The sequence below is a fragment of the Microtus oregoni genome, unplaced genomic scaffold, assembly GCF_018167655.1.
Source record: "Microtus oregoni isolate MIOR12 unplaced genomic scaffold, Mior012 000045F_ref0000178, whole genome shotgun sequence".
Lineage (NCBI taxonomy): Eukaryota > Metazoa > Chordata > Mammalia > Rodentia > Cricetidae > Microtus > Microtus oregoni.
In genome coordinates, this window is record NW_024543219.1 from 12,800,972 (window position 1) to 12,827,919 (window position 26,948).

At 46.9% G+C, this 26,948-nt stretch overlaps 1 protein-coding gene and 1 long non-coding RNA gene across 3 annotated transcripts in view; one reads left to right on the forward strand and one right to left on the reverse strand.

The window, feature by feature from the left end:
* Positions 1-1,035: 1,035 nt before the first annotated feature.
* LOC121434955 lies at positions 1,036-2,497 on the reverse strand. Its single transcript, XR_005972533.1, has 3 exons — positions 2,438-2,497; positions 2,013-2,315; positions 1,036-1,774 (listed from the first exon to the last, which is right to left on the reverse strand). It is a non-coding gene; the product is annotated as an uncharacterized LOC121434955 (long non-coding RNA).
* Samd4a (sterile alpha motif domain containing 4A) overlaps positions 2,145-26,948 on the forward strand; it is a 213,697-nt gene continuing 188,893 nt past the window's right edge. For both annotated transcript variants that reach the window (XM_041633953.1, XM_041633955.1), the window contains exon 1: positions 2,145-2,340. In XM_041633953.1, coding sequence (XP_041489887.1) covers positions 2,145-2,340 — 196 coding nt within the window. The remainder of the gene's footprint in view (positions 2,341-26,948) is intronic.

The following is a 26,948-nucleotide window of genomic DNA, read 5'->3' on the forward strand; positions in this document are numbered from 1 at the left end:
AGTGCTTTGCTTTGCAGATCCTCCAATCTGTGCTCTTCCGCTCCTCCCACTTGGCTCCCACCTCCTCTACGGTCCCGGCTTAGGAATCCGTCCCTCCCCCCAGCCCGCCGCCCGCCGGGCCCGGGGATCCTCCCCCGACTCCCCCGCGTGCCGCCGCCGCCCGGGTTCCTCTCCCCCCGCTCGGGCGCTCCCTGCCAAGCCCATGATGTAATGGTGCATGTTAATCAGTAGCATGTGGGGAGCTCCGGGCGGCTCAGTCCTTCGCGAGCCGACACTGGAGGCAGCAGCGGCGGCGGCGATAGCGCCCCGAACCCGCAGCGCCGCACTCTCCGCGCGCCACCAGCCCCGACGGCATGGCCCGCAGCCCGCGCTCCGAGCGCCCCCAAACCCGCTGATTGCTGCCCCGGACCTGGACCCGCGCGCAGGGCCCCAAGCCGCAGGAATGAGCCGAGTGGAGGTGAGCGTCCCTCCTACTGCCTCCGGCGAGGCACTCAGCGGTCCCTCCGACCCTTACCCGGGGACTTCGCACTCCCACTCAGAACTTCTAGGCGTCAGATGTTGGAAGCGAGCGGCCCCCAGAGGGCCGGGTGGTTAGTCTTTCCTACTCGCTGCGCCACCAGAGCTGGGGTGGGACGGTAGAGCCCCCAAACCTAACTTTCTTCTTTGCGATCCTGGGGTGGGGGGGCGTATGCCGGAGGGAGGAATCTGCATTCCCCACCGGGACCGCCCTGCCTCTCTGGAAAGCAGTACTACGTGCTCCCACGGTCCCCGAGCAAGGCGTGCTCCCACAACTGCTTCGCATTGGTCCTGGGACCCACGGGAGAGGACACTCCGACCCGCAGGCTGAGGCGGGGACGGGAGCAGGATGCCTAAATCACACGCGCGCGAACACACACACACACACACACACACACACACACACACACGTCTGACTGCTGTGGGCCAAGCAGGCCCGGGAAACCTCCCCGGTGGGCTGGAGCGGCGCTGGGGAGTGAGAGCTCCGACTGAGCCTTGTCGAGCTTTGGGTAGGGAGAGTTTATTTTTGTCTCAGCTGTCGCAGCGGCTGCTCACGGCCTAAATTCAGAGGGGAGCCTGGCGGTGGAGATGCTGGCTGTTGCTGTAGATGGAGCTGCAGCCGTACGGCTGCTTCTCCGGGAGGAGGAGGAGGGAGGGAGGGGAGGAATTGGAGGAGGGAGGAGAGAGGGAGGAGGAAGAGGAGGAGGAGGAGGAAGAAGAGGAGGAGAGGAGGAGGCTGGAACCCTGGCTGCCTCTGTCACCGCCTCTGCTTTGCATTAGCCCCCACCCCACCCCCGCGCCCCTTCGCAGCCGCATTGCAAGTTTTCAGCGCGGGGAGGATCTGTTGCTGGTGCTGGCGTTCGCAGACACAGCCCTGGAGGCCACCCCGGGTGGGGCGTGCAGGGAGCACTAGCGGGTCATAGCCGCAGCAACAGGAAGCCGCGGGGTCTCCTCCCGCACCTGGGAAGGAAGCTGTGCAATAGCTTAGCTTGGGCATCCGAGTGTGGAGGGGCCAGCTGGAATTTGGGGGACTTGCCTCCACGGGACACCCCCAACCTTAGCTTCCACACACCCCCTCTACCGGGCTCCCCCTGGTGCCCAGATCCCCCTAGACGCTCTCCTCCGAGGGCCGAGGTCTCACTGCAGCTCTTTCTGTCTTTTCAGTAGTGATTGCCGTTTGGGAATGCGGGTGTGAAGGGTCCGAGCTGCCGCCCAGCGGGGAGAAGACCCCGGGACGCCGGAAATCACCATTCTTAAGCTTCAAGAAAAGGGGAAAGAGCATTCTTCATTCAGTTTTGTGCCTTGTGAAGGATTTATATTTGTAATCGCTATTTTTTACAAAAGAAACATCGCCGTGCTACTGTCTGTCACCCGCTCTGGGGAATCAACCTGAATCACCGGAACGTAACTGAACCGAGAGAGAGAGAGAGAGAGAGAGAGAGAGAGAGAGAGAGAGAGAGAGAGAGAGAGAGAGAGAGCAGGAGCCGAATCAGTACCTGCAGCGCCCGGGCACCGGAGACCTTGGAACCGGAACGCGTCTCGGGAGGCCGCGGGGCTGCGGCTCCGCCAAACTTTGGGGTGGGCAGGGGCGCCGAGAGGCTTCGTTGACGGAGGGCGGCCCCCTAACCATGATGTTTCGCGACCAGGTCGGGGTGCTGGCGGGCTGGTTTAAGGGCTGGAACGAGTGCGAGCAGACTGTTGCGCTGCTGTCGTTGCTCAAGCGCGTGAGCCAGACCCAGGCCCGCTTCCTCCAGCTCTGCCTGGAGCACTCACTGGCCGATTGCGCCGAGCTACACGTCCTGGAAGGAGAGGCCAACAGCCCGGGTAAGTGCGTGGCCGTGGCTCCCCGGGAATCCAGACTCCCCGCCTCCCTCCCGGGCCCCGCCCCCCGGCCTCCACTCCGCGGGGACCTCATCCTTACTGGCCCCCGGGTCTCTGGGCATTTGCCTCCGACCCTGTTCCTCTTCACCTCCTCTGTCCGCTTTGGGGTTTTGTCCATTGTGAACTCCTTAGTCCATTCCGTGTGGTAGCTACGGTAGCATGAATGATTGATTTTTTTTTTCTCTCCTGCGCTTTCCTTGGAAATAAGTAAGTCAGGTCACGTAGAGTCTGGATTTTCTGCCACCACCCCCCCCCCCCCCCCCCGCTCCTTTCGGGTAACGTGGCTCGTTGGTTTTCAGCAATACACCAGGAAGCTAAGGACTGCCCTTCCAGTCGCCGAGCTCAGACAGGCTGTAATAATACCTGAAAATGCAATTTTATTATTCATTCTCCTCCAACCCCCACGGATAGCACTGTTTTAGAGGTTTGTCTTCCGAATAATATGTAGGTGACGCTATAGGCTGTCAAAATGACATTTGCAGCGTGGCTGTGATGTGGCCACACTTACTGGTCATGACGTTATCCGCATTGATAAGGGATCTTGTGGGAAGAGCAGGCATGGCTTGGGCTCCACAGTGTGTGGCTTTTGTGAGGAAACTTTAAGGAACAGAACAGAATTGTTTCTTAGTAACCTTTTAGTATTTACAGACACAGCGACGACACAGAAAGTAAATATAGTCAAAGCGTCCAGCGGTTTGCCATCTGCCGTTATGGGTGGTGATTATAAATTATATCTCGAGTAAGGAGAGGCTGGGGATGAGGGTGTGAGAGTCTGGTGATTGTGATTTTGGGGGGCAGGGAAATTCTTTGTTTTTTTTTTTTTTCTGCGGCAGGAGGGTTAACAGAGCCCCCAGTGTTAATACAGAGTAAAGAAGGCAGGGTCCTCTTCCAGCTGCTCCCTGTTAGCTGGGAGTCTACCAGACTCCCAGGGGGTCCTGGTTGCCATTTGTTGACAAGATCCAGTCCTGGGTAGCAAGGATTGGAGGTTGCTGAAGTGAGTGAGCCTTTAGGACAGGCAGAGGAGAGCCTGTGGCTTCCTCATTCCTCCAGCCTGATACAGCGCTTACGATGCTGAAAACCGTAGAATGGGATGTTTCCTTATATAGAATCATAGGGTGGAAGTGGAGCTAGGAATCCTGCAGGCCTTTTCCTGACTGCATCCAAAGGACCCTGAACTGCCAAGTATGGAGGGTCATTCTGAGGGAAGACTCCACTCAGCCCCAGCCTGGCAGGCCAGACCAGCTACTCAGAAGGGCACAGTGTCTGGGCCCCCTTGCTGAAGCTTGAATGCTACATTTATAAATAGCTGAAGGCCGACCTCGTTCCCCTGGGTGTAGACGCATGACCAGGGTGACCAATGATCTGCCCACCTCACTTCTGTCCTTAAGTCAACACATAGCTTTTCACCTGCTTGAGCTGGCTTCCTTGGACTTGACACACAGGATTATGTAAACTTCTCCTTTTGTAGAATGCAGGGAATCTAAGTACAGTCATTTATGTTCAATGCTTGAGTTCAGGAAGCCCAGGGGCTGGTTAAACTAACAATAATTTGTCTTTATGCTATTTAGAAGTGTATGCAGCATTTTTTCCCTTTGAGTAATGGTGAGGACTTTTTCCAATATAGTAGCTATCGAGCGAGTAAGTAAAGCAATTAGATGTATGATACTAAAAATAAATGGCTTCATTTAAAAAAATCTTATAATTTAACAAACAAAAATAATTAAAATTCTGTCTGCTTTTGAGGCACATTTGTTAATTTTTCTCTCTTAAACTGAGAAAATACTTATGTAAAATACTGGCCAATTTGGGCTACTAAATGATGCAGAAATATAAAATATGAAACCATTACATGTGATAGGAATAATTTTCCAGTTTACAGATTAATCTTTCAATCTAAATATTTTTCCTGCGTGGACACTTTTTGCTCTTGTTCTTCCGTGCGGCCACGGTGCTGTTGGAGGTGGCGTGAGGGCGTGCCATCCCAGGGTGGAGAATGTAAAGAGCCCCCAGCTGTGTCCTAGCAAACCTGTTGCTCTTCTCTGCTTCTCTGGAATTTAGCCAAGGACCAGGGAGCTGGCAAAAGAATCTGCTTAGCAACCAGAGAAGATGGTATAAATTGCATAGACTTTCTCAGAACATAGTGTTTTCCTAGACACAGTTCTTTCTTTTTGATGCAGGGCCTTGTGTAGTCCAGCCTGGCCTGGAACCTATTGTGTAGGCATCTTAGACTTCTGGTCTTCCTAAGGGCTAAGGTCAGAGGTCATGTGCCTTCATATTGGCTTACGTGGTGCGGGGGAACTGAACTCAGGGCCTTGTGTATGTGAGGCAAGCACTCTATCAAACTGAGGTGCATAACAACCCTTAAAACATTCTAAATAATGATCTACGTAGTTACACATTTAGAAGAGGGTGAGGACTTCCATAACTAGCAGTGAAGAGTGACTCCAGATAACATGATATCAAGGATAACTCTAGACTTAAGAACTGGATCAAAACTCCTGAGTGAAGTCTTGGGACTCCAAAGCGAGGCACTCTTGACTGACTCTAGGCTCATCTCTACGTAATGATACGAACGAATGATTCATTCTACCTCCTGGCGATAGCAGCAATGTACCAAAAGGTTCCTACTCTTAAAACACGTTCTTTAAAAAGATAAGTGTTCAGTATACACAGAGAATATTTACATTCGAGGTAATTAACCTCCAAACTGTTCTGGCTCACATCAGCAATTCAGAGAGCCAGGCTGTGCAGAGTGACTCATTCGTCGAACGGCTGAGATTTCCCAAACCCGAGTCATCCTGTGTCATTCATTTTGAAATCAACAGTTAAAATATACGCACATTTCTTTTTGTGCCTGGAGATTTTAAACTTAGTAGATGAGGGTCAAAATTGCACCTGAGGCTTTATTTTATGATCATAAAGAAAAAGCGTTACTATGAGATGACTTTAAGTAGGCTGCACATTGAACATGGCTCACTGGAGATCTGTGGGATGTGTTTTTCATTTCCTTCCTTAAGAATCTAGTGGCTGAGTGGTGGTGGTGCATGACTTTAATCCCAGCACTTGGGAAACAGAGACAGGTGGATCTCTGTGAGTTTGAGGGTCTACAGAGCAAATTCCAGGACAGCCAAGGCTATACAAAGAAACCCCGTCTTGAAAAACCAAGAGGGAAAAGAATCTAGTGACTTGCTGATTTATTCCTTTGCCCTGGGTTCATCACCACCAGAGATCCGAAGAAGTAGTTGGGTCAGTTTCTGCTACGGCTTTGATGGGTGATGTTCTCAAAGGTCTACATGTTCAAGTCTTGATTTCCAGACTGAAAACACTGCAAGGTGGTAGAACCTCTAAGAGGGGTCTGGTGGGAGCCTCCAGATCATGGAGGGTGTCCCTTGGGAGAGAATAGTGGGTGTGCCCCTTCTTCTTCTCTTTGGCTCTCCCACCCTGAGGTGAATGTTTTTGCTTTGCCATGATGTAATACCATGGGTCCACAACAGCAAAACCAACTAACTGTTCATGGATGGAAACCTCCAACACTGTGAGCCAAACCTTTTCTCTTCATAACCTGACCATTGCAGGCATTTGCTACAGTCATGGAAGCTGACGAATGCAGTTCCCCTGGCTTGTTCAACTGTTTTGCCTCTGCGCTCCAGACTTAGTCAAGGATGGCGGTCATTTCCCCTCTAAGTAACTGCTTGTTTCCAGAATACTCATGACCTTAAATAAAGGCTCAGTGTGAGCCAGCGTAGGTTCACACTGTGACTTTGCTGGTCTCTGTTTACACGACAGTTTCCGGGACTAGCAGGGGGTTGGATGCTAACATAATGGCAAGCTAGACCGTCTGCAACTTCCCTCGAAGCCTTGCAGAGAACAATAGATTATGTGACACTGTTCAGGCCTTTCTGTCATCTGTTCTCGAATTGCTTTCTGTCAGCGGAAAGTGAATGATAAATCACGATTTACAAGTTAATGTATAAAGACTTTTAATTCACAAATAGCATATATTTTGAGGGGAATTAGGTGCGTTTATAGCAAGTTAATGTAAAAAAGAAACATTGTTGCTTACCTCTAATTAAAAACCAGAGACTTGACTCTCTGAAGTGGGAATGATAGAGACAAGAATGGATGGAGGGCACTCCTGCGGTGCATCTGCCGTCATTAGTGGGTGAAGACGCTGGTCCTGTGGGGTTTATGGCTTTGGGTTCGCATGGTGCTGGTGTGCTGTTTTCTCTCTTCAATTGACTTTTCAGGATTGCTAACAGAGTAAAAGAGAACAGCAGAGGGGGTTTTCTTGATGATGTGATAAGATATTATTTGTAGTTTTTTTTTTTTTAATTTAATGCATTCTCTCAACGAACACTTTCTGATTGCCTGCTATTCCCCTGGTCCAATGCTATGCAGCGGGAAAACAGAGATAGCCCACTGTATTCCAGTGTCTGGTACACGATAGCTGTTTTCAGTATTGAGTGAATAACTAATTCTCTCAGGTGCTGAAACGTACGTATGGTCATAAAACATACGGAAGGAGGCATACTGAGGGGTGGGGTGGACAAAGCAGCAAGGGGCTCCAGCAAAGGCGGAGACGACTTGGTTGAGCTGGATACATGTTGAGTTGAATCTGGAGTGGTAGCTGTGGACTGGTTCTACATAGAGAAGACTTCAATGAGGAGGCAAAGAGGCACTAGCAAAGCAGAGGACAGCATTTGTCCAACTGTCCTGGTGAGGCAGGGAGCGGTGAGTGTGCCGTAGCCCAGCTCTAGGGTGCAGAAGTTCAAAACAAAAATGGTGTCCGTGCATGGTATGGCCAGCCAAAGAGTTTGGAGTTCATTCTGCAGAAGTGACTAAAAGCCCAGGTGGACTCATATGCAGGGGCATGCTGGGAAGGGGCTCACAGATGGGAGGGATGTATGTGATACAGGTATTGTAGATTGTATAATGTGTTTGATGTGTCCATATGTTATATGGGTTATGTGGTGTGTGCAACGTGCATGCATGGCATGGGGGTGTGAGTAGTGTGATATGTGGATTTGTATGTGGTATGTACATGTGCCGTGTGGTGTACAGATGTGTGGCATTTGTGGATAGTATGTATGTGGTGTATCACAGTGCATGGCTTATTAATAGTATGGTGTATAAGTGATGTACATAACTGGTCGGTGTTGTGTGTGGTAGGCATATGATGTGTGTGACATGTGTATGCTTGTGTGTGTATGTATGGTGTGGAATGTAAATGGTGTGGCATTCGAGTTTGTTTGTGTGGTGTGGCTAGTGTATGTGTATGGCAGGGGTAGGTATGTTGTGCGTGTGTGAGTACTATGCTGTGTGGGTTTTATGAGTGACGTGTAGGAATGTGGGCCTGTTGTACATGCAGCTAAGTATGTCACATGCACTGTGGGTGTGAGTAGCGGGTCTGCTATGGTATATGAGGTGTCTATAGGGTTATGTATGGCATGGGGGTGTCACTATTGTGCTATGTTGGTGTGTGTACAGTATAGGTAGTATGAGGTATATAACATATGGGCATGTGTGTGGTGTGTATGCTGTGCTTGTCTGTCTGTGTTCCACTTGTGGGGAAAAGCTGACTTGGAATGCATGTTCATCCCCCAGTATACAGAAGAGGGGAAGAGAGGCAACTTGATTCTGGCATTTTCCATAGGCACCACTGTCTCAGGGCAGTGTGGGTGCTGCCAACATCACTGCAAAGGGAAGAAAGAAGGCCTGAGCTAGAGAGAAAAGTAAGGTATCATTCCTAAGCTCATTCATTTATCCCTACAGGCAGGCAGACGGTTCTTGGAGTGCAAATTTGAGATCCACCAGACAAGACTACTAAGTTAACTTCTGAGCTTCAGTTTTCTCATGATAATTGTGATAAACCTCATTGTTCATTGTCTAGAAGTTCCCAGTTAAGGATCCAAGAAGGTTCTGCTTTATCCTTCTGGTTTGAACTTGCCTTTCTTTATATGGAATTCGCATAGGAAAATTTTCTTCAATGGAGTTCTCTGCATTTAAAAATTATCAAGAAGATGTTGGGGCCTACTGGAAAGATGTGGCTAGCATGCTCCAGCTTCTTTGTTTTAGCTTGGATATTTTAAAAATTGTAGCCCTGACTTACTTTTTCCAATAATCAATGTTTGTTTGTTTTTCTTCAGTCTGTGACTGTGTAAAGAACTCATTAGGTTAAGAGAATAGACAGACAGGGCCTCTGTATGGTATGCAGTTAAGGTAGCGTATTGTCATTTATCTTTGTGGTGGTTTGGAATAGTCCAGCAAGTTACAACTGCAAACTGTAGCCAGTCTCACATGAGGGTCTCACCCTGTGCTGTGAATGACTTGGATTTGTTATTTGCTGTGGGTATCACTGACTTCAGCAGCTAGAATATATTATAGTCCAGCTCAGCAAAGCAAATACAGGATAGACTTCAGAGCAGTCAAGTGGGCTCGTTTATGTCTGCGTAAACAAGCAAGGGCAAACTGCCGGCTAGGCGGGCTAAGAAGTAACCTAACGAATGCTCCCGAGCCCCATAGAGGTGTGATTCTGAGGAGAAGAGGACTTGGAAGATGGTCAGTCATTCACCAAGTGCCCACGTCACTTTATTTGCCAGGCAAATGGGGAGTTCGGAACTTCCGTGTTTTTCTTCATATAATCACTACTTGAGTTTTTAGCCTGGCCCTGCCCTTTCATCCCCCCTGATCACTTCTCCTGAGGCCTGACAGAACTCATTCCACAGTCACAGATTAAGATGCCGAATCAGGCGTCTCCTCTGAGCTATTTTTTGCCTCTGTGGAAGCTGCCCGAGGCAGGATTCTCCTAAAGAAAGCAGAACTTTCAGATCTAGAGCGAATGTTCTCTCTTAGTATGCTGGTCAAGATTCAGGCTCTGTCCTGAAGCCTGACCCCCCTTCCCCCCAAAGCCAGTGTGGAATGCCCAAGAACTGGCTTTCTCTTCTGTAGAAGCCTGGGACAGTTTGGATCTCAGAAGTTAGTCCTTGGATTTTGTTCCTACTCCAAATATCAAGTGTAATACAGTTTTACCATCTTAGTTTTTTGGATAAAGCCCACACGAGTCCGTGCCTTTTCCTATACACTAGGTACTATCATTTGGATGGTGCCAAAGATGAATGCACAGTAAGAAACTATGGGACCAGGTTCACACACAAACTCCCCAACCACCCAAGAGCTGGCTTCTTTGCCAAGTAGTGAAGCCCTGGTAGTAATTCATCTCAAGTAGCTTCCACTCAAGTTGTGGAGAGAAAACAAACACAGATGTAATAGTTACACTGTAAACAACTGCTCTGTGTTATGATTCTAGCCACAGAACCAAACTGGACTCTACTGAAGGGCAAGACTGGGTGGTTTGGGTAGTGCAAGAAGCCGAATGGATGTATAGTATTTGGAAGATGTGCCCTAATGTTCATAACATCTGCCTCTTTTGTATGTCTAAGTCAGTTTCACTAGGAAAATCACACAAAGAGAGACTCCATGCACGCGCCACCTTAAGGACAGGCATCATGGCCATTAACAGATGAACATTTTAGCGAGGGAAGATTGAGACATATCGGGGTTAACCCAGGCATTCATGGTTTTGAAGATATTTACATGTTAGAAAACAAAACATCTGATTCTCTATTTTTTTAACTCTCTCTGAAGGTCCTTGAAAGTCTGAGATGTTGTTGGTTCCCTTGGTTCCTCATAGGGTAATGCTTTTGCAGGGAACTTTGTTTAGGACTTCAGTGTTAAGCAACAACTTCTAAAACATTGATCAGGAAAGAGGAAGTGGCCTAGGCTCATCTTTCTCCAAGTTTCATATACAGGCAAATTCATTCTGGGGCTTGATACAGAGACTCTGACTAAGGAGGGTCACGGTGAGGTCACAGTCTTGTGTGCTCTGAGATCCCCCTGGCACTGTTGGTGCTGGAGGTCTGTGAGTCTGCCTTTGAGCACACAGAACACAGTACTACAGAGCTGAGGAAATGCAGAGGTGGTTTGATGCAGTGGTGTTCAAGCTTCAGGTGTGTCTCCAAAGGTTTTCATTTGCACATGTAAACTTATATGGAAGTTTATGGGAAATGGGTGCCCCAACTCTGATGGACGTTTGAAAACCTGTGGCCACGAACTGTGATTTTCCCAGGTTCCTAGATGGGACATTGGTTGCCAGTCATGAGCAGCTGCTCTGGGACTGGGACCAGATTCCCCTAAGCACAGTTCTCACTCCACTCTGTGCGATTCTACCCAGTGTCTCTCAGCCGTTAGTATCTTTGTCCTAGTGTGTGTTCTAAACCAGTCACCTTTCTTGTGACAACTTGAGCTTGCCCTGTATGAGAAAGGTGGTTTACCGAGTCTTTACAGCTTTATGGTAGGTTCACCAACCTAAGGAAGCAAATCCTTTCCTCTGGGCAGCCATCTTTGGAAGGTAAAGGTGGAAGGGTCAGGACAGGGTGCTTCTGGGGACTTTCTGTGGTCAGTCCTAACTAGAAATTCATGCTCAGCTAGCTCCCCAGGCGGGCCTTATGAATCCTCACGGGCTGTTTTGCTTCAAGAGTATATAGTATACCGGTGATCTTAGTGTGCTTCATACAATGGAATCGCTGGCCCGCCATCTGTTTCGCGTGTTATTCAGACACACAGGCACCGAGCCAGGTGTGCTTTTCGTCTTGCTGTGTGATCACTCATTACACCGCCCAACTTTTTATATATGGCTCCCAGTCATCATTCATTTTCTGGCTGTTGGGCCTGCCTCTCGCAGGGAGGCTACAGTTGAGGAAGACAGAACAGGGCCCTGCGTGGCGTTGCCCTGAGCCTTCTAGACTGACTCTGCTGAGTTATCTGAGCATTCTGATGGTCCTCTACAGGACTTTCATGCTCCTGATGAGACTTAGCGGAATGATTTCTGGGTCCATCAAAGCAGTCATGATCTCAAAGATGTTTACACATAGGAAAACAAAACACGTGATCTGTTGATAGCATCACGGTCATAGACAACGATGCTCCAGAACAGATGATTTTTACATTTAAAGTAAAAAACTAGGGACTGCAGGGGTGAGCTGGAGAGAGCAAGAATGTGAATTCCAGAGGCCAGAGTGGGGGGAATCTCATCCCACTTCCTCAGCTTTCACTCACACAGTGGTCGTTAGAATTTCTGAAATGGCATATCCTGATCTTCCAGTAGAATCTGTTATACGCATACAGCATAAATACATACGTAGCGTTGCTAGGTACGGCATGAATTTCCGTGTCTTCCTGGGAACCGATTGTGATGTCAGCAGTCAAGAGCTGACTGCAGTGGTGATGCTGATGTACTCTTGGAAGAGGTGACAGGATAAAGGTAGCACCAAAGCCTATGGGTTAGTGATAGTTCCAGTTTGAAAATGGAAAAGGAAGGAGCAGTTGGGTTTGGTGTTGCATACCTGTAATTCCAGTACCCCAGAGGCTGAAGCAGGAAGACTGGGTATTTAAGGCTAGCCTGTGCTACCTGGTAACATCCTGTTTCCAAAAGAATAGGAGAGGAAGTAGAGGAGGAGGGGTAGGACCTGTGCATCATTGGGATTGTTAAGGTGCACGTTTTCTCGGGCAGGATTTCTCCAGAAGGGCATTGAAACCAGGCTTTGCGCAGCTGGAGAGATGACTTGGTGCATAAAACGCTTTTCGTATTAGCATGAGAACCTGGCGGTCCCCAGCACCTACATAAAGTGAGCTACATGCCTGGAATCCCAGACTGGGAGGAGGAAATAGTTGGGTACTGGGAGATCTCTGGCTAGGCCAGTGTAGTCGAAAAGGCAAGTACCAGTGTTAGGGAGAGAACCTTAAAAAAAAAAAAAAGACAAAAGCTAGATAGTGATAGAGGAAGAAACCTAACATTGACCTTTGGCCTCTGCATGTGCACTTATGTGTGCAACACACACACGATTTGCAAACGCCGGGTAAAGAAATGGGAACTGCCTGGGTTTTCTAAGACTGAGAAGGCTGTGCCATGCAGGGTTAATGTCATTTCTCTTTCAGTAGGGTGGTGGGAGAGAGGGAAGAGAGCGATCACTGAGAGGCTGCTGTGTTCCGACCAGTCACAGGAATTCTGGTGGGCGTCTCTCATTTAAGTTTTACCATAGCTTTGACAAAGTCCCCACTTCCTGATGAGTCAGATGAAGAGTTGAGATGGGTGGGTCTAGTGTGTGGCCTTAGAAAGGCTTAGCTCTGGTGGCTGTCAGCCTGAAGGGAGGTCTCTACTGCAGTGCCTCAGGGCACACACACGGCCAGCATCATTCTCCTGCCAGAAGAGTCTGACTTAGCCCAGGGCTCCAGAAAAGCAGAGCCCAAGGCAAGGGCTGCCCATACAGATGCTTTATTTTGGACACTGATCCCAGACAACAGGAAAGGGAGCCAGGAAGAGAGAAACAGAGAAGGACAGAGAACCTGCCCGGCCTGTGACGGAGCTGCTCATTGTGGGGGCAGCGGGGGCTTCATTTCCCACACAGGTTCAGAGGAGCCGTGTGGAATGTGCTTTAGAACTGGCCAAGGGTCAGGGCCTGGGGCGGGTATACTGGTCTCCCTTTTCTCTGGGTCTAGAGTAATCCCAGGCTGTTGTCTCTGCACCTCTGGGTTGGCACACACATGGTGCAGACATCCATGTCTGCAGCTGTCTCATGCCAGGAAGCAAGAGAACTCTACAACAGAGAACTCCTGTTGTAAAAGGGGCTGCTTGTTCGTCCCTGCCTCCGGGATAGCTTAGCCCTGAAATAATCACACAGAAATTGGATTAATTAAAACACTGCTTGGCCATTAGCTCTAACTTCTTATTGGCTAACTCTTAAATATTAGTTTAACCCATCTCCATTAATCTGTGTATCACCACATGGCAGTGGCTTACTGGAGATTCTAACCAGCGTCCATCCCAAGCATAGGATCCATGGCTTCCCTTTGACTCTGCCCTTCTTCCTCCCAGCATTCAGTTCTGTTTTCTCCACCTACCTAAGTTCTATCCTATCAACTAGGCCAAGGCAGTTTCTTTTTTCATTAACCAATGAAAGCAACACATAAGCGGACGGAACTCCTACACCAAACCCTACACATTTTTTCATGTGCACCACTGAGACAGTGTATTTGTTAGAAGGATGAGAAGCTTTGAGGCATAGCTGAGGACTTGGGTAGCAGAAGTGTGACCCCCAAATAGTTGAATATAGTAAAAGGCAACCCTGCACTGGCATCCCTTAAGCCTTGGGGGAGGCAACAATCATCAGTAGAAGCCATGAAGGAGCTTCCAGCTTTTAGTAGATGTGGACCCACGCATGAATAGTGTCACAGCGCGCTTGCCTCCTACCTAACTCGAATACAGCTGCTGTATTCAGAACAGTTATGCCCTGCTGGTCAGTCCATCCCTGGAGGCTGGGTGCAGCACTGGATGCGTACTTGGGAAAAATGTGTGAATCAGGATGTGGCCAGGGGGAGAGAGAGAGGTGAGAAACCCTACTTGGAAACCTAAGTAAACTGAAAAGAAGGTGAGCAGGAACTGTTTGAGTGGTCACTGGGGAACTAGTTTGAAGGAGAGGATTTGAATTCTGTCTGGATAACAACCAGCTCAAAATAGTGGACAGCTATCTCAGCATGAGCTGCCCAGACCCTGGATACACCAAAGAGGAGATTGGCTTTCAACCAAGAAAGAGGAGACTTGGGCTAGGCAGAGAAACGTCTAACCAAGATGGGCTCATCCTCGTGAACCTGCTCTGTGTCGAGCACCTTCCTGAGTTACTCACCTACTACCCCAGTCATTTCATTACACCACTTAGAGACAGGCTCCCTGCATCTCCCTGCTGCAGGAATCAGGGCTTATTTATTAAGAAAAGAAGCTGTGACCTTTTGGGTGACTTCTAAAGTCCTTTCTGAGTTTAAGATTCTGTAACTCCTGTGAGTCGTGAGGAAAGAAGAGAGGAACAAGACTATTGAGGGGAAGAGAACAACAAAGGGAAGGGGCAGGAGCAAAGAGAATATGAGTGTCATCAAATGGCTTCTAGTATTTTCCTGCTGTCCTGGGTGGTTTGGGTCATGGACGTGTGGCTTGTGGTCTGTGAATTATACCTATAGAGTAAATTTGTCCTCTTTTGAAGTAGGCAGTGAGGTAAGCGAGGTCAGCTAAAGAGTAGGGCTGTCACTCTAAGGAAGTTGGTCTAAGGAAGGATAGGATGAGATTATGGAATAGTGTTGCTTTGGCTTGAGTGTTTGCTGGTGCTCGTCACTTTTCAGCGTTTGCAGATGTCAGACTTGGGTTTCAGCTTGAGGAAGGCTCAACCAAAACTGGAGTCTTTTTCTTTCCTTTTCTCCTTCCCACCACCCCTCCTTTCCATTCTCTTTTTCATTTTCCTTAGCACTTTGTGTGTGCTGAGCGCTGGGTGGATACAAGCTCTCTCCAATTATCCAAAGGATGAATGGTACAAGGAGCAGAACCAGTAGTGGGAAATTAAAGCAATCTATTACAGTAGATAATGCACTCAGCTCCCAGACAGGACTCTCGTACATAGGAGTGCTTAACTGCTGTCTAGCAGTTCCATCTTGTAAGCATGGAGACAGGCTCCAAGCGACTGAAGGTCTCCAGGATGATAGGCATGGAGTCAGGGTTCAGGGGGTTGGAGGTCCCCAGGATGATAGGCATGGAGTCAGGGTTCAGGGGGTTGGAGGGACCTGGGATGATAGGCATGGAAACAGGGTTCAGGGGGTTGGAGGGCCCCGGGGTGATAGGCATGGAAACAGGGTTCAGGGGGTTGGAGGGCCCCGAGATGCTAGGCATGGAGACAGGGTTCAGGGGGTTGGAGGGCCCCGGGATGACAGGCATGGAAACAGGGTTCAAGGGGTTGGAGGGCCCCGGGATGACAGGCATGGAAACAGGGTTCAAGGGGTTGGAGGGCCCTGGGATGACAGGCATGGAAACAGGGTCCAGGGGGTTGGAGGTCCCCAGGATGACAGGCATGGAAACAGGGTTCAGGGGTTGGAGGTCCCCCGGGATGCTAGGCATGGAGTCAGGGTCCAGGGGTTGGAGGGCCCCGGGATGACAGGCATGGAAACAGGGTTCAGGGGGTTGGAGGGCCCCGGGATGACAGGCATGGAAACAGGGTTCAGGGGGTTGGAGGTCCCCAGGATGACAGGCATGGAAACAGGGTTCAGGGGTTGGAGGGCCCCGGGATGCTAGGCATGGAAACAGGGTCCAGGGGTTGGAGGGCCCCGAGATGCTTCTGACCCCATGTTAAAATGCCACCCCACGGATGCTGAAAATCTTTCTGGTTCTTATGGAAACAAAAATGCTGGCATTTAAAAAACAATACAGAGACTGGGGATTTAGCTCAGCTTATGTAAGTGAATCCCTGGGTTCAATCTTCAGCATTAATAAATAAGAAAAAATACTTCAGAATTTGTAATATTAGCCTCTAATAGTTCACTGTAATATTTTAAGTATTTAATCTTGGGTGGATTCTTTTTTCTTTTGGACTTGCCCATTTCAATGTTTCTCTGTGTGTTCCATTTTTATCCCATGTAGCTTGGCCTTTTATTTTTTTTTTAAATAGTTTTCTTCCTCCCCTTCCTCCTTTTCCTCTTCCTTTTCCTCCTCCATTTTCAATGTAAAGGGCACTAGCTGTCTTTTTCTTTAAGGGAATGGACGTCTCTGCTGTCTCTACTTGGGTGGGAAACAGGCTTTGCAAGTCTGAGGAAAGACTAAGGAATGTATTACTCAGTTGCTCAGGAGACCTTGGCTTTGACAAAGTAGGAATGACTGGATTCGATGGAGATGGCTTTAGGGCCTGGAATGGGGAACGGCACTAGTTTGAGAGCTATAAATCAAAACGAACTCTCCTCTTGCCTGTAAATGGTGTGACATTTCTGACTATTAATGTAAAAGACATGTTACACAAACAGTTGGTCAAGACCATTTCTGCTGCAGCCTTTTGTTGAGGATTTGGGAAGGCGGATCAAGGTCAGCTATGGGCACCTGTTGGTAGGAAAAGAACTGCTGCATTTCCAGCTGCTTCCTAGCCACTTGTGACCTAGATTTTGACGTCTGACGGTTCCCTCATGCTTGTCTCTTTCCACACTGAATACCTTTCTGTCCTGGGAACGAGAGAGGGTCTGTTTACTCACATTCCAAAGATAACCTTCACTAAACTGATCTTAAGATGCTTCCAGGAGTCGCCATTGTTTCTCTGTTCATGATAAATTGAAGATTTGTGTGTGTGTGTGTGCATGCTCGCACGAGTTTTGAGGTGTATGTATGTGCTTTCATCCATATAGGTATCTTCCTCCATCTCTCCCACTTTGGGTTTTTGTTTTGTTTTGTTTTTGAGACAAGGTCTCTTATTGAACTAGAGTTCACACACAGACTGAGCTAGACTGGTCAGCCAATGAGCTCCAGGCATCTGTCTCTGCCTCCAGCGTGAAGAAAACAGACTCAGTTTTTAATGTGGGCACTGCAAACCTGAACTAAGGCCTTCGAGTTTTCAAAGCAAGCTCTTCACCCACTGTGCCATCTTGCCAGCTCCCGCAGGTTTCGTTTTTATTGGACGACAACGAGCCCTCATATTTTGAGTTTGCAGAGTGATGTGTAGGAAGGCTTGGCTGGGTTTTAGCATGTTTTATCCACAGTTCCAGTAATGTCCTCCGGGTTTATGCGGAATCTGACTCAGCCATTCTGAAGTTAGCCTAGATCCCAGCAGGAACTGGGTGTCATTCATGACTGCCTGCTGCCTGTGGGAGGGGATTTCATTCATCTACTGCATAAGCACATCCTGACTCCTGTTTATTTGTGTGGGGATGTGGTCAACCAACCTTTTTCCCTCATTACCCTGGCTCCACCTCAGTGTGCCTCACCTCCTGGGGCCTGGCCAGCCGCTTGCATTTCCTCTGTGTAGCGTTCTCTTCTACACTGATTCTGTTCACTACAGCTTGGCTTCACTGGGTCCTAGTTTATCCTCCATCCCTATACTCTATCTGATGTGCAGACCATCTCAGTACATTGTTTTGAGACAGGGTCTCACTATGTATCTTTGGCTGGCCTGGAACTCACTATGTAGACCAGACTGGCCTTGAACTCATAGAGATATGCCTGCCTTTGACTCCTAAACGCTTGGATTAAAGGCGTGTACCATCACAACCAACCCCAGCTATGTTTTTGTTAATGTAAGGGGAAAAATGATGCAAAGAAATGCCATGACTAGCTCCATTTGTGAAGAGACTAGCCATCTAGATGGCGAGGGAGTAGAGAGGCTTAAAGATGTAAAAATATGCAGAAGGAGACTTTGTTATCAAGAAGGGTGCAATAAAGACTAGATGAAAATAGAGGTTTGGGGCCAGGTGGCGGTGGCACATGCCTTTTGAAGGAAGCCTGGTCAGATCTGCAGAGCGAGTTCCAGATAGGCTCCAAAGCTGCACAGAGAAATCCTATCTCAGGCAAACAAAAACAAAAAGAGAAAAAAGAAAAGAAAATAGAGGCTCGAGTTCTTGACTTATAAACATGTTACCTTAGAAATTTTGTACAACTTTTTGTTGTCAGTCACCTCGTCTGTGAGAGGGAGCGTCTGCGGAAGACACAGGCCTACCAGTGGGATTATACATGTATCTAGTTCCGGTTCTTCGTAGACTGTACAGTGTTATTGTTATTATTATTTTAAAGGAGGCTGACAGCAAGGCAGGTGCTCAAAAGGAACAAGGAAGATACTGCATTTGGTTCCTCTTCCCCTCGGTTAGCAAGAACAGAAATGGAAACACGGTTCCCTTCATGAACAATGGTGACCATGGGCCTGGGTCTGCTGCTCAGCTGGGACTGTAAACTGTGTGTGCTAGTGCTCCCACAGGCTAGCCCCCCTGTAAGCCATCAGAGTTAACTTTGGGTCAACGTTTATGCTTTTCTTTAGCGCCGTACGTGCACATGCTCTTCCTGGACGAAGGACTCAGATCACTGCTAAAGAATTCTTTTTAAAGGAGATAGGGCTGGAGAGAAGGCAGTAATCAAGAGAACTTGGCGCTCATTCAGAGGACCTGGATTTGATTCCAAGATCCCACATGGTGGCTCACTACAATTCTAACTCCAGTTCCAAGAGATCCAAAAGGTACCCATGTGCATGCAGGCAGAAAATTCATACACACAGAAATAATTCCAAAAAAAATTAAAAATGGAATTCTTTAGAGGAAATTTAGACAAAATCACATGTTATGATAAGAGTCCCTGCCTATAAATTCCCCAATATGGGTACACACGGAGCCTTTTAAAGGATGCAATTCAGACATCGGGTAGTGGTCTGCAGTCTTAAATTTTTTTTTGTTATTATTTAAAAGAATTGCTTGTAAAACAAAAACACTTTGCAGAAGCTATTATTTAACCTAAAACCATTCATGGAAGACCTTTACGTATTTTTGCATACTTCAGCTAAAAGAGAAAATAATTGTGCCTCGCGTGTTACTCTCTGCTATTATTTCTACCTGCACCTTCCTCTGAAGGTTGTGAGAGTGGAAAGTTGCTTGCCAGTAGTCTTTGTGTTGTTTAAACAAAACCTTTCTATCTTCACATTGTTTTGGGGGCAGAACGGACTGTGTTAGCACATTTTCCAGATTATTGTGGCATTTGCCAGTGATCTGAGCTCAGTTAAAATACTGAAACTCAGAGTGGTCAAGTCAAGCTGGAGTCCCTGTGGCTTGGAGGGTGAGCTGCTGGTGGCCGAGGTGATAGTCAGTAGAATGTGTACACTTGGGTCAGAACTCCCACCAGGAAGGGTTGAAGGAGACTATCTGCTACTTTGGTGTTTCAAACCTCTCTCTTATTTTCCCCACTGAAGGAGAAAAAGAGCTCCTGTGTTTAATATTCTACTATTTCGTTAGGCTTTGTGAATTAGAAAGGAATGTAGTATTCCTTAGCAGTTCAGTCCTTGGATAGAGCAGAATGGTTTTCATAAGACAAAGAAAGAGGCACCCGTCTGTCCCCTGACCTTCCCATACCTCCTTCTTACATCACGGCTGTGCAGTTGGTATGGTGACGGCAGTGCACTGGGATTGGCGCTGCCAGAGTGAAGGAAGCCACTAAGACATGACAGATAAGAAGAGCAAGCTCAGAGGCTAGATTGGATCCTGGATGGGAAAAGTGTGACCATAAGGAATAGAAGTGGAACAATGTGTTGCATTTGAATGTGAACTGTGTACTAGGACACGTCCTTCTGTCAATCATCAATGTCCTCCACTGTAGCGCTTCGGTCACGTTAGGAATGTCGTTACCAGCGATGCAGCATGAAGTCTTCATTTGTGAAGGGACTTGGTGTTTTCAGACTTACTCTATCTCTATGTGAAGTGACAGAGATTAAGGGCTGATAATTTCCCTGAAAGGTAAAGTCAGTTATACTACAGACTTAGCTTTTGTACGGTTTGAAAGAATTTTTAAAGGGAAAAGTTAAGCTGTCATTATTTTAACCATTTAGCTAGCCTCTCAGAGCTCCTGTGTGGATCTGGATCTGGGAGGGCAGGGCTTGGATGCCTTATTGTTCTGTGTGGAAGCCGGAGAAACAGCAGAACTCCGATTAACCGCGAAGTGCAGATACCCTATGAATACCGCGGAACAATTCTACCCAAACCAAAAGACATTACCCATGGTATTGCTGTAAAGTGAAGCTAGCTGGAGTGCCCGTGTTTTCCCTGACTGAATCTGGCGATTCCATCCCATAGTAGCAGTGTCCCGAATCCCTACGCATACAGCAGAGGTTCCCGTCTGCAGTGAAGGACATACCTGGTCAGGTATGAACACAGGGCCCGTCTTTATGTGTAGCTGAGCCTGGTCTCTGTCTTTCCTTTGATGGATCATGTTTCTGAGTTTTCTCCATTTCTCTGTCGCTGGAGGAACATTTTAAATGAAGTCACCCACACCCTGACACTCCTCGGCAAATTTTAAGATCTTCTCCCAACACTGTGGGGTAAAATGGATACTGGAATCTATTTTGACAGCTGTTGAAAAGCGAGGCTGTTTTTACAGGAGGTTAAAGAGGTTATTTGTAACACTCACTATTCAGGAAACCTTTTGAAAAGGTGTGCCCCGGTTCAGGCAAGTGTTGTGTAGACTTTAACTGGCTTTGGCTTTCAGAGTTGCATTACACCTTACATCAAATATAAAGGCTCCAAGGCTCTCGCAGCTAGTAAAGCTTTTGATTAATTTCCACCAGCCACATAGCAATAGTATATTATGATGTTCTCAACAGCCGGGCCTTCTAGCATACAAGTGTACTGTCTTTAAAAATAACCGGCCTGTTATCAGCTGTCCCACCGATAACCTCCCTCTAAAAAGCGGCCCTTGAGCAATTTCCTTAGGAATGAATATTTATAGCATTTTGTTGTTGAGCTGCTAAGAGAGGGGCTGGTTTAGACATGTAACAGGTGGCTCCAGTCGGCTGGCTTTCGCAGCAATTGGATTCAGATGAAATGCTGCCTGGCTTTCCGTCCCGTTGTGATTATGTGTTCGACTGACATCCTCTTTGGCAGCTGTGTTTCAGTGCTGAGTTGTGGGTCCCCGGTGTGACATCCTATGTGTGTGGTGTGGGGACCAAGTGTGGTAGCTGAGGGGAAAACGCCGGGGTCTTCAGGACATGACAGAGGGGCCGACTCTCTTCCGAGCTATAGATTTAGGGAAACTGTTCTGATGAACTCTTAGGATTGAAATTTTCTTTGATCTCAGGCCTGAAGCCCTGAAAGAGGATACTGTCAAGTTAACTATCTTTAGAGTACTTTATACTTAGTAGGCACCCAAAGTGGGGCGTCTTCCATAGAAACTGGATAACCATGTTAGGGCTATTATTTCACTTTGGGCATAAATTAATGACTTGAAATGAAAGATCTTTCCATTACAACCCTGTACCCAATTTCTTGGCAACACAATTACTATGTTTTCTGATTAAAATAAACTTTCTGCTCTAAGTTTACATGAGCTAAGATTATAACATAAAGAACTTGAAGTGTTAAATGGATCAAGTGGGTTTTGGCATGAGAGCTACTTCTTTCTTTTTTTTCAGATTAAAAAAAATGGGATTATAATTGCATTTCTCCCTTCCCTTTCCTCTACCCCTTCTCGTTCTCCTTCAAATTCTTTATTTCCGTCACAACGGGACGGAAAGCCAGGCAGCATTTCATCTGTCCTTTATTAAGTGTTATTGTGTGCATATATGTCCCCATGAGCTTTTTCTGAGAAGTCAGTTTTGCTAACTAACACTGTCTCCTGCACTAAAAGGAAATTGATCAACGTGTGTAAGTCAGATCCTAAGAGAGGATCTAGAAAGGCTGTTTTGTTTTTAGAGACCACATTCTTACAGGGAGAATCACATTCTACGGCAGAAAACTGACACAGGAGATAAAACCACAAAATCCCATAGCTTTCAGTTTGTTAAACAGATTCCTTCTTCTTTCCTACCATAAACACATGTATTTTATACAAGCCCACAATATTCTAATCATGCGAACATATTGCACAGAATATATGTGTATAATTTAGTGAAAACTATATCTAAGCTGCCCTCTACGCTCACAAAAGCGCTAGTATTTTAATGACTGTTGTAAAACCTTTTACAACAACATTTTAAATGACCACGTGACATTCTGTGTTATAGCTGTGTCCAAACCCCAGGCTTGGACACGCAGGCTATTTCTGTTTTGTTTTCTTTTTAAGAATACTATAGTAAAAGTCCTTTAAAGTACAGCTATGACTTCCAGATACAAGTGCCTGTAGGTGTAGTTTCCGGGCTGTGCATTCGAACAGTTCTGGATGTGGGTTGGCCAGCCAGGACATACTCCCGTGAACACTCAGGAGGCCAGGACATCCTCCTGTGAACACTCAGGAGGCCAGGGCATCCTCCCGTGAACACTCAGGACATCCTCCCGTGAACACTCAGGAGGCCAGGGCATCCTCCCGTGATTAGGAGGCTCACTCCTTGTCCACTTTCCGACAGTGGCTGCTGTGGAAGCAAGGAAAGCCTGGCTGGAACCAGTGTCCTCACTGTAATTCTTGATGGCCTTTCCCATGGCTTCCGGTCCAGTGGCAGTTTGTGTTCATTCTCCTGTTTCCTTTTCCATTGCAGCATTTTTGTTAACTTATTAGTTCTTTGTCATATATATCTTTACTTTCATCAAGGAGACACACACACACATATTGTCTGGAAATTTAAAACTTCTGTGCTGGCTGTTGGTAAGAAATGTATTTTTAGGAGTAAGCAATGCTTCAATTAAAAAGTTGTATTCAGGTGGGCGTAAGAGACACACACCTGTAACCCAAGCACATGAGAAGCTGAGGCGGGAGGATCACCATAGTAAGCCAAACTAACCCAAATAAAATAAACCAAACCAACATAAACTAACCAAACGAAACCAAAGTTTATGTTTTCCCCATGTCCCATGATTGGTGTTCTGATCACAGGACAAGGTAATTGGTTGAATTTTAGATTATTCCTGCCACAAGAGCTTTTGAATCACTGAATTTACAATTTTAGTGTGTTAAGAATTATAAAATTTCTGTATTTACATATGTGTTTGAGAACTATATCAAAGAACTCAAAGGAGTGGGTTTTTCTTTTTAAAATTTTTGTTTTTGCTGTTGTTTTGTTTCCAAGACAGGGTTTGTCTGTATAACCACCCTGGCTGTCCTGGAACTCATTTTGTAGACCAGGCTGGCCTCAAACTCACAGAGATCCACCTGACTCTGTCTCCTGAGTGCTGGGATTAAAGGCGTGCGCCACCACAGCCCGGCATTCAAGTGAGTGTTTTTTTCTGAGTTATGATTTTACAGTTTGGTCCATTTAATACCAATTGAAGGCGTGTTAGTGATAAGACAAGGGTTAAAATGAATCAATCATTCCAAATATGTGTGATATACGTGATTGATGTACTTAAAAATATTTTCTGTATCTAAATCATGTTATCAATGTAAGTATCAAGACTTCATTAGTATGCAGAATTATTTAATAAGTTGATAATGTCAGCATCAGCCGGTGGTACTCTATGGGAAGGATAAAGATGGCTGGCGTTCATTCCTTACACACTCAGTAACGTTTGTTTATCCACGTATTCACTTACGCCTCTTGTCTAGTGCACATTTAGAGCTCTAGCTTCTGTAAGAAAGAACAAACGCTGGGCTAGAAGCCATCCTCCTAGATGTAGGACATAGCTGCTTCCATAATTGGAAAGCAAAGCCCATGGCTTTGATTTGTTCTGCATGGTTTATGAATCATGATATCGACTGAATTTTTCATCTGAGGCAGATACTCCCTCTGATTGACTGCCTTTGATGCTTACGTGGTTCACCTTTTTGGGTCTCTCTAGTTTGTGCCTTTGTATCTCCTACAGCCACCCCACAGCCTCTCTAAACCCCCTTTTGGAGCTTGGCCTTATTTACACCAATTTCAATGTGTTGCTCATCCTGAATTACTTGATTCGAAGTGTTTTTTGCCGTGTGACCTATGGCATTACTCATCTGTCTATTATCAGAACTTCCTCCTTTGCTAAGAGGGTGCTGGGTTCGTGCGCACTTCTTCCCCCAGCCTGAGATGTAGGTGTGGAGCCAGCTAATGTCCTGAGCGTGTGCACGCTTGTGGCGTGGCTGACACTGTTCGAGGTAAAGGGGCAGGAAATTCTGAAATCCGCTGTCACAGAGGCGCTGGACTGTCAAAGGCAAGGAGACACTGGTTAGTCTAGCTTTCCTCCCTTTTCTGTCTCTTTGTGTCTCTGCATTTTCTCCTCCTCTCTCCCACCAAGCCGGTATTGCACCTGGTCAGTTGTGCCAAGTCTTTCAAAGAAGTGACATTTTGTTATTTTCATGACTTTCCCGTGAGTGACATAAAAACCTACATGTGGGTAACGTGTGAGCCACATGTTTCCCAGCCCAGGGGCTAGTGTGGTGTTCAGCGGGTAGCTCTTGCTGGATGTGGCAAAGGCAGCTTCAGGTTCTGAAAAGCCGGCAGATGCCAGCAATGCACAAGCGTCTTCCAGCACAGGTTTCTTCTGCTTTCATAACCACAGGACTCTGAGCCTCAATTTCCTGAGCGCTGCCTCACAGAGGACTCAAGAGTTAGAGTTTATCTCAGGCCGTGTGTGTTTTCTCATTCCTTCTAGGTCCTCATTCAGTGCCCCTCAAAGGTGGTAGCCAAAGAGGATGCGTCGGAGCTGTCTGGGGCATCACAATGACTGGTTTCTGGCACAAAGTAATGGAGATTTGTAATACCCTGCAATGCGTGAGATTGTCATGCAAAAGAGAAATTTGGCCAGAAAGTTAGTGACGCTGTTTCAGGTGCTCGCAGTAAGGCGGTTTCTAGCGTCCAGGGGTCTGTACAGACTTGTGGTGCTGTCTCTTGGTTTTTACAATGTTAAGGGATAAGTTATTGGCCTATGGTGGGCGGGGCCAAGGATGTGAGCCACTCTGTGAAGCTCAGAGCTGTTGCTTCCCACATCCTGCTCCAGTTTTGAGTGTCTACCAGGTGACTATCGTGAAGCGGGGTGCTATGAGCAACCATCCGTGTGTATGGAGAACCTATTCTGCAAGCAGAAGTAGTTTTTGCACAATTAAAATGAAGACAAGATTGCATTTTGTCTTGTCTGCGACCTTTCCAGAAGTCACTGCTCACGATACCTTCCCTATTTGTGATGCTGAAGTTGATGCACAGCAATCTCAGGGATGTAGCCTAGGGGCAGGGATCCGCCACAACATGAGGTCTCTTCTTGGTCCTGCCTGAACGTGCTTTTGTAATGCACGTTATAGTCCTATGAATGATTTCCCTTTTCTTTCCCCAACTCAGTGTGGTCACAACAATGATTGGTTAAAATCATACACTGTTTGGCGTATACAATCTCTGATTTTCATCTCATTGTGGCCAAGGGGCATGGTCACATGGGTGACTGAAGCGTCCCTCTCACCTGATCGTGTGTCAGGGGCCACTGTCCTTTTTGAATCCGGCCCTTACCACTGTGGCTTTCTCCCTGTGTCCCATTTTCTTCCCTCTCCATGTACCTTAAACTCAAGCTGCCGTCCCTCCATCTTCCTCTCTGAGGGCCGCCCACCATCAGAGCCAATTCCCCTGACAGCCTGGTGACATTCTCTCCAAATCTGCAGCACTGAGGCTTTCTGTCTCTTCAGAGACACCCAGCATCTGTAGGAGCTCCTCTTTCTGCACCCATCTAGAGCCTGGCAGCTTTTGATACCTTCCTCCAGTGAAGCCTTCTTCTCAGTTAGCTTGTCAACTGCTCTCAACCGGCCAGTTCCAACTGCCAGTCATTTCTTAAAAATTTATTTACTTAATTTTTGAAGACAGTGTTTCTCTGTTTAGCTTTGGAGCCTATCCGGGAACAAATGCTGTAGACCAGGCTGGCCTCGAACTCACAGAGATCTACCTGCCTCTGCCTCCCAACTGCTGGGATAAAGGGGTGCGCCACCACCAGCCAGTCTTCCCGCCTCTTTTAGTGTCTACAAACTCTAGAGAGAACCAGTTCATGGCCATGGTCGGGGTGCTACGGTCTTGCCCCCAGTACATGTCTTTTCCCACCTTCCATTCTGCTAGTTGTTCAACTGAACACTTGCCCTGCTAAGATTGATTTTTAAGAGTATCAAAGTAGGAAAAGAAAGCTGTTCTTACTGCCCTCCCTCCCAGGGGCACTCACGTCTAACACGCAATGGCATGTACCTCTTACGTCTAACACGCAATGGCATGTACCTCTCACTGTCTAACACGCAATGGCATGTACCTCTCACTGTCTAACACACAATGGCATGTACCTCTTACGTCTAACACGCAATGGCATGTACCTCTCACTGTCTAACACACAATGGCATGTACCTCTTACGTCTAACACACAATGGCATGTACCTCTCACTGTCTAACACGCAATGGCATGTACCTATCACTGTCTAACACGCAATGGCATGTATCTATCACTGTCTGCTCTGTGTTCACATCTGAGAAAAATGGAAACTTCATATTTTGTTTTTTGTTTGCGTTTTGCTTTTTTTTTCTTCTTACACATTTCGCTTAATGCTCTATTGTAACCATCTTTCTAGATCCCTGGTGTTAGGAAAATAAATATATAAAACATGTAAAGGTCCGGTGCTGTCGTGGCCCCCTAAGTACTAGCACTGAACTTCAACACAACCAGCATAAGGGGTGTGCAGCTCACGCAGTGCTTAGATGGTCCTGGCTTCCTCAGCTGTACATCTGTTACTGGGTGTGCAGCTCACGCAGTGCTTAGATGGTCCCGGCTTCCTCAGCTGTGCATCTGTTACTGAGGATTTAGATGGTTTCTAGTTTTCTCTAATTATAAATGTTTATGCTTCCGTCCTCCTGGTCATAGTTATTATGCTTGTTTCTTAGAAACCTAATTAATTTCTGTATAATTGACTAATTCTTGATTATCATTAATTTCATATTTTTGTAGATTTTTTTTACTATATGACTGTTTTGTTATCATTTTTCTTTTCTCTATTGATCAAGAATTTCTTGTAAAAGTTAGAATGAGTCTCAAATGGGTTATAATAACAAAGCTTGCTTTTTAATTTTTTTAAAATTTTGTGTGCTTTGGAATTT